The following is a 7500-nucleotide window of genomic DNA, read 5'->3' as shown; positions in this document are numbered from 1 at the left end:
ACACACACACACACACACACACATGCACAGACCCACACACTCACACCATTCATTCTTTCTAATCAATATTCCCTGAAGTGTCGTAAGACTGGAATACCAATTAACATACACACAAAACACACACACACACACACACACACACACACACACACACAGATATCTTGCTAGAGTTAACAGTTTTGAGTCTTAAAGATCCAACTACACACCCATCTTTCTATGCCAACATTACCCATGCTGTGTGTTGCCTGTAACACCACAGAAACACACATCTCTATTCACACATACACACATCCCATCACACAATGAGTGTAAGTATGTAAGTGGAATGATGTCATGTGTGATGCTAATGATGTCATCTCCTGACCTGTGCTCCACCCAGAGAGACACACACAGAGATCTGTCATAGTTTAAGAGGCACAAATGGTTATATTTGATGTATATTTACATTGACATTTATGGCATTTAGCAGACGCTCGTATCCAGAGCGACTTACAAAAGTGCTATGTAGTTGCTTGGAATCTCCAAGGTAGAATAGATAGTCCTGAACACAAGGTACTCTAAGCTGGAAAAACCACTAGACCAAAGTCAAATGATACCTAACAATTATACCTAAATATACACATCACCTGAGGAAAAAGACAGTAAACAATTCCTATAACCCAATTATGCACAATACCTGAGAAAAAGACAGTAAGCAATACCTGTAACTAACACCTGAGGAAAGAGACGATAAAGTACAATAGACAAAGCATAATTATGCAAAGTGCACTTGAAAGAGGTGGGTCTTCAGTCGGCGTCTGAAGACAGCAAGTGACTCCGATGTTCGGACACACAAGGGAAGTTCATTCCACCACCTTGGAGCCAGGACAGAGAAAAGTCTGGATGCTTGTCTCCCATGTGTCCTGGATGATGGAGGGTCAAGACAGGACATACTTGAGGCGCGGAGGGCTCTAGGTATGCATCTGGGTTTTACCATGGCCATCAAGTAAGGAGGAGCTGGACCATTCTTTTATATACTTATATACCATTCTTTTATATACTTTTCCCGGGCAATGCATTGATTACAGTGACACCTGTAATCTATTCCAGTGTTCCAGTGAACACTGAAACACTTACAAACACTTGTGTTACTTATGTTAATGGGCCGCCCAATGGAGGATGGGTTCCCTTTTGAGTCTTGGTCCTCCCGAGGTTTCTTCCTAATCCCCACCCCATAGGGAGTTTATCCTCGCCACTGTCGCCTTTGGCTTGCTCATTAGGGATCTGGACCCATACGATTGTAAAGCTGTTTTGTGACAACATGTGTTGTGAAAAGCGCTATATAAATAAATTTGACTTTGACTTTGACTTTGACAAACCAGTGTTAATTTTGTTGATGAATAATTTTTTGTCATAGTTTTCGAACAAACCTTTTTTTTCATGACAAAAACGAGACGATAACTAAATAAAAACTATAAAATAGGGATAAAAACGATGACGAAATTAATGGACATTATCGTCAACAAATAAAAACGAGACGATAGTATTGGCCAGCGATGACATCCAATCAGACCTGATTTCATTTTGTGAAAGGTAGGGATAAGTTAAGAAGAGATCAAACCGTAACTACTTTAGCGTACACTGAGAGGCGGGACAAACCGGGTAACCGTCCACTCACTAACATACTAACGTCTTCACATCGCACAGAACCTGGGAAGACCAAACCAGCCTGTGAACTGTGGCCACTCATGAAATTTAACTCAAAGTTAACTCAACAATGTCAGCAGGGAGAAAGATAAGAGGCGATATATGGACACATTTCTCCCTTGACTTTGAGAAAAACAAGACGGTGTGTAAACCTTGTGGGACGATGATGTCGGGAAAAATATGACAAATGAAACGACATCTGCGGGCTATGGCATTGCTGTTTTTATGGCACCCAGTTTTATATAGAATGTAATATGTATTGTTCATAACAAACTCCATGTTTTTCAGGTAGAGCGGGCCTACTGGTAATCAATGTTTTGTTATTGTTATGCTCACTAATTATAAGTTCAGGTCAATAAAGTTATTCAGGTCAAAATTAACCAAACAAACTAATACACTGAAACACTGAGATGCTGACAGCTCAAACTTCAGCTCAAACTTCAGCTCAAACTACATTTCAAACTCTAGGTCAAACTTCAGCTCAAACTTCAGATCCAACCCCAGCTCAAACTCCAGCTCAAACCGCAGCTCAAACTCCAGCTCAAACTCCTTATCAAACTCCAAATCAAACTCCTTATCAAACATCGGCTCAAACTTCAGCTCGAACCCCAGAGGTGATCTTGTTTCCTGGCGCATGTGCTGAACACGAGCACATGTTCCAAGGCCTGTGAAGCCGGGCAGACCTCTTGCATTACGGATTTATGGTTTTGTTTTCAGAGAGAGATGTTGGTTATGGTTTTATGCGTCTGCTGTCACACGATTCATACGCGAAGCTGCCAGTTGTGTTTTTCTCTCCACCCGCGTGTCCGAGACTCTGCGGTCGCTGCTGGAATAAATCAACTTTTCCACCCTGAAAACTTCCTTTTTCACGGTTCTGTTTTCTCTTCTTGGGGGGTTGTACTTTAAAGGAGGATGTATTTTAAAACCATTTATAAATAACAGGAAATGATGACAGTGTATTATAAACCCCCTGCAGTCGTCGGGGAAACGCTGTGTGTGTGTGTGTGTGTGTGTGTGTGTGTGTGTGTGTGTGTGTGTGTGTGTGTGTGTGTGTTACAGTTTGTAGGGGTGTGTGTGTGTGTTACAGTTTGTATTGGTGTGTGTGTCTGTGTGTGTGTGTCTGTCTGTTCTGTGTCATTACAAAAGGTGGCCGAACAACTTAGGCTAAATGTCAGTGAAAGGTTAGTACTCTGAGATCGACTATACAGCGTTTATATATGTGTGTGTGTGTGTGTGTGTGTGTGTGTGTGTGTGTGTGTGTGTGTGTGTGTGTGTGTGTGTGTGTGTGTGTGTGTAAAGGTCTTTGTTGAGTTACACTGAGAGTGTTTAACGAATATGTAGTGTCTTTAAGTTAAATCACCACCAGAGGTCAGTGTTGAACCTGCTATCACAGATGTGTGAGACACACACACACACACACACACACACACACAGCATGCACAGGATATAAAGGATGTGAAGCATTAAGTGTAAAACTGAAAGATGTCCCTATTACATGAAGTTTAGCTGTTGAAAAATGTAACTACAGCAGTGGTTCCTTAGAGGAAGAGAGCAAAGTCCCTCATTAGCTAAGTGTTTTGGTTAAACACACACACACACACACACACACACTGAGAATCATGCATGTGTTCTTCTGTCCTATATATGACGTGCGTGTGTCTGCGTGTGTGTGTATGTGTGTGTGTGTGTGTGCATGTGCGTGAGAGAGAGAGTGAGAGCATGACATGAATAAAGAAAGAATGATGAAGTGATTTGAAACCCAATACATTCATAAATAAAGTGGGCATATATATATATATATATATATATATATATATATATATATATATATATATATATATATATATATATATGGGGGGGTCCACTCCCCACTCAAGAGAAGCAGGAGTATGTTTATGGTAGTAGGGAGTAGGATTAGGATACTAGGGAGTAGGGTTAGGGGAGTAGGGAGTAGGTTTAGGATAGTAGGGAGTAGGCAGTAGGGAGTAGGGTTAGGGTAGTAGGGAGTAGGCAGTAGGGTTAGGGTAGTAGGGAGTAGAGAGTAAGTTTAGGGTAGTAGGGAATAGGGTTAGGGTAGTAGGCAGTAGGGAGTAGGGTTTGGGTAGTAGGGAGTAGGGTAGTAGGGAGTAGGGTTTGGGTAGTAGGGAGTAGGGTTTGAGTAGTAGGGAGTAGGGTTAGGGTAGTAGGGAGTAGAGAGTAGGTTTAGGGTAGTAGGGAGTAGGGTTAGGGTAGTAGGCAGTAGGGAGTAGGGTTTGGGTTGTAGGGAGTAGGGTAGTAGGGAGTAGGGTTTGGGTAGTAGGGGGTTGGGTAGTAGGGAGTATGGTTCGAGTAGTAGGGAGTAGGGTTAGGGTTGTAGGGAGTAGGGAGTAGGGTTTGGTAGTAGGGAGTAGGGTTCGGGTAGTAGGGAGTAGGGTAGTAGGGAGTAGGGAGTAGGGTTAGGGTAGTAGGCAGTAGGGAGTAGGGTTAGGGTAGTAGGGAGTAGGGTAGTAGGGTAGTAGGGATTAGGGTAGTAGGGTAGTAGGGTAGTAGGCAGTAGGGAGTAGGGTTAGGGTAGTAGGGAGTAGGGTAGTAGGGAGTAGGCAGTAGGGTAGTAGGGAGTAGGGTAGTAGGGAGTAGGGTTAGGGTAGTAGGGAGTAGGGTAGTAGGGTAGTAGGGAGTAGGGTTAGGGTAGTAGGGAGTAGGGTAGTAGGGTTCAGGTAGTAGGGAGTAGGGTAGTAGGGAGTAGGGTTAGGGTAGTAGGGAGTAGGGTAGTAGGGAGTAGGGAGTAGGGTAGTAGGGAGTAGGGTAGTAGGGAGTAGGGTAGTAGGGAGTAGGGTAGTAGGGATTAGGGTTAGGGTAGTAGGGAGTAGGGAGTAGGGTAGTAGGAAGTAGGGTTGACCCTGGTAATGCCTCGTAGTTATATGTGGGGTCCTGTGATGTGTCTGTGTTTTGCAGAGCTCACGAGGGGAGAGACAGAGAGAGCGGTCTTGTCTGGACTCCATGGTCCTGCTGTTAATGAAGCTTGACCAATTAGACCAGGAGATCGAGAGCGCTCTTAGCCCCACCCCCTCCCAGGATGGAACGCCCACCCTGAAGAGACGAATCATCTCAGTGAGTGGGCGGGATGTCTCACCCTGCAAGCCATTCAGCAACTCTTGTGCGAACGGCGCAACTCACCGTATTCCTTCTGTCGTTGAAACAGGAAGAGGACCTGCTGTCTGTGGAGGGAGACGGAGGGCTGACTGGCTCCTCCCCCTCCTTCACCACTCGTCCTCTTCCTTCATCATCGCAGTCCTCCTTGGGGATGGGCGGAGCCAAAGCAGACACCGTGGTGAGTGATGCCCCATCTCTTCGCTCGGCAGGGATGATTAAAGACAGAAGTGTGTGTGGAAGCCCTTTCACATTCTCTGGGTCCTGGTCAGTGTTGGAGAGGTCGCCATTCAGGACAGGTCACACACACAACACACATACACAAACACACACACACACACACACACACACACACACACACACATACACAAACACACTCACACACACACACACACACACACATGCACACACTCACACACAAACACACTCACACACACACACACACACACACATACACAAACACACTCACACACACACACACACACACACACACACATACACAAACACACTCACACACACACACACACACACACACACACACATACACAAACACACTCACACACACACACACACACACACACATACACAAACACACTCACACACACACACATGCACACATACACAAACACACTCACACACACACACACACACACACACACATGCACACACTCACACACGCACACACACTCTTTTTATTTCTTCAAATCTGTTCTCATTTTTTCTTGTGTGTGTGTGTGTGTCTGCGTGCTCTCATGTGTATGTGAGTATATGTCTGTGTATGTGGTTGTGTTTGTGTGGGCACGCAGGTGTGTCTGAGAGTGTGTGAGTGTGTTCGCATGGGTCATCACCGTCAGACAGACCCACATGACTGGTATGACCGTTGCTTGGAAACACATTTGTGCCACCAATTAAGTGTGAAACCACATGACCTCACTGGCTGTGCTGTTCCAAACGGAGAATGTGGCTCTGTCTGTGAAGGCATCTCACATCTTCTGTAGTCGTGTCTCCTTCCCTCCCCTTAGGCAGACATTCTTGGCTTTCTCAGTACGAGGCTGATAAACATTCCTGGTGACGCCTCCGAGCCCAACTGATCCGTCACCAGGACGGCAGAGAAGCCTGAAAGGCTTGAATACGTCTGGAGCAGAACAGCTGGAGTGTGTGAAGGTCTGGAGTGTGTGAAGGTCTAGAGTGTGTGAAGGTCTAGAGTGTGTGATGGTCTGGAGTGTGAAGGTGTGGAGTGTGTGAATGCGTGGAGTGTGTGAAGCTGTGGAGTGTGTGAAGGCGTGGAGTGTGTGAAGGTCTAGAGTGTGTGAAGGTCTAGAGCAGGGGTACTCAACTGGCGGACCGCGGTCCGGATCCGGACCCGAACGCTCTCCTGTCCGGACCCTCTCTCATTCCTGATTAACTGGATACGGACCAAAACAAAACCGTAGCATTTATTTCAGGGCTATTGAAAAAACGCTCCGTCACGAATGTTACGTTCGCCACCCCACGCTCAACAACTTACGTTCGCCACCCCCGCCCGCACCGGACCTCGGGTCACAGGTATCTGCCAAAATTGGACCGCGGACAAATTTAGTTGAGTACGCCTGGTCTAGAGTGTGTGATGGTCTAGAGTGTGTGATGGTCTAGAGTGTGATGGTCTGGAGTATGAAGGCGTGGAGTGTGTGAAGGCGTGGAGTGTGTGAAGGTGTGGAGTGTGTGAAGGCGTGGAGTGTGTGAAGGCGTGGAGTGTGTGAAGGTGTGGAGTGTGTGAAGGTCTGGAGTGTGAAGGTCTGGAGTGTGAAGGTCTGGAGTGTGTGATGGTCTAGAGTGTGTGATGGTCTGGAGTGTGAAGGTGTGGAGTGTGTGAAGGTGTGGAGTGTGTGAAGGCGTGGAGTGTGTGAAGGTGTGGAGTGTGTGATGGTCTAGAGTGTGTGATGGTCTGGAGTGTGTGATGGTCTGGAGTGTGTGAAGGTCTGGAGTGTGTGAGTGTCTGGAGTGTGTGAAGGTCTGGAGTGTGTGATGGTCTGGAGTGTGTGATGGTCTGGAGTGTGTGAGTGTCTGGAGTGTGTGAAGGTCTGGAGTGTGTGATGGTCTGGAGTGTGTGAAGGTCTGGAGTGTGTGATGGTCTAGACCAGGGGTCGGTAACCTATGACACGCGTGCCACTGTTGGCACGCTGAGGCATAATCACTGGCACACGACACGCTGGACCAGCATCAGCAAAACAATAAATAATAAAAAATCTCAGACAGAGAGCACGATCCTCCAATCGAAATCGCTCCTCAACGCTCTGCACTCAGCTCCTGCCACAGACCCATGTATACATTTGTGTAAATAACCGTAACGGCCGCATGGCGCTGCGTGTGACGTAATCCCTGAGCCGTGTCAAGGCTGGATTATTTATTATGGATTATACTTTCACGAGTGACTGTAGCGTGCGACTCCGCACACTTCACGCGAACCTGCGCGAGCAGCGGAGGCGTTTATACTTGGCGATCGATCGCGATATAATACTTAATTTGTGTCCATTTACACCTCCCCTCCGCTAACAATTTACACTTGCTCCCTCCCGCTCCAATTTTATTTTATTTAGTGGCACACTCATAGACTAGACATATTGAAGTTGGCACTCTATGTCTCAAAGGTTGCCGACCCTTGCTCTAGAGTGTGTGATGGTCTGGAATGTGTGATGGTCTGGAGTG

The 7500-nt window shown here is 46.4% G+C and overlaps 1 protein-coding gene across 3 annotated transcripts in view; it reads left to right on the top strand.

Annotated features, from left to right (window-relative positions):
• dlc1 (DLC1 Rho GTPase activating protein) overlaps positions 1–7500 on the top strand; it is a 75822-nt gene that overhangs the window by 9337 nt on the left and 58985 nt on the right. For 2 of the 3 annotated variants that reach the window (XM_077013577.1, XM_077013575.1), the window contains exons 3-4: positions 4621–4776; positions 4868–4996. The exons of the other annotated variant lie outside the window; for it this stretch is intronic. In XM_077013577.1, coding sequence (XP_076869692.1) covers positions 4621–4776; positions 4868–4996 — 285 coding nt within the window. The remainder of the gene's footprint in view (positions 1–4620; positions 4777–4867; positions 4997–7500) is intronic. 3 annotated transcript variants of the gene reach the window in all.

The sequence above is a fragment of the Brachyhypopomus gauderio genome, chromosome 1, assembly GCF_052324685.1.
Source record: "Brachyhypopomus gauderio isolate BG-103 chromosome 1, BGAUD_0.2, whole genome shotgun sequence".
Lineage (NCBI taxonomy): Eukaryota > Metazoa > Chordata > Actinopteri > Gymnotiformes > Hypopomidae > Brachyhypopomus > Brachyhypopomus gauderio.
This window is presented reverse-complemented; position numbering and strand designations above follow the sequence as displayed.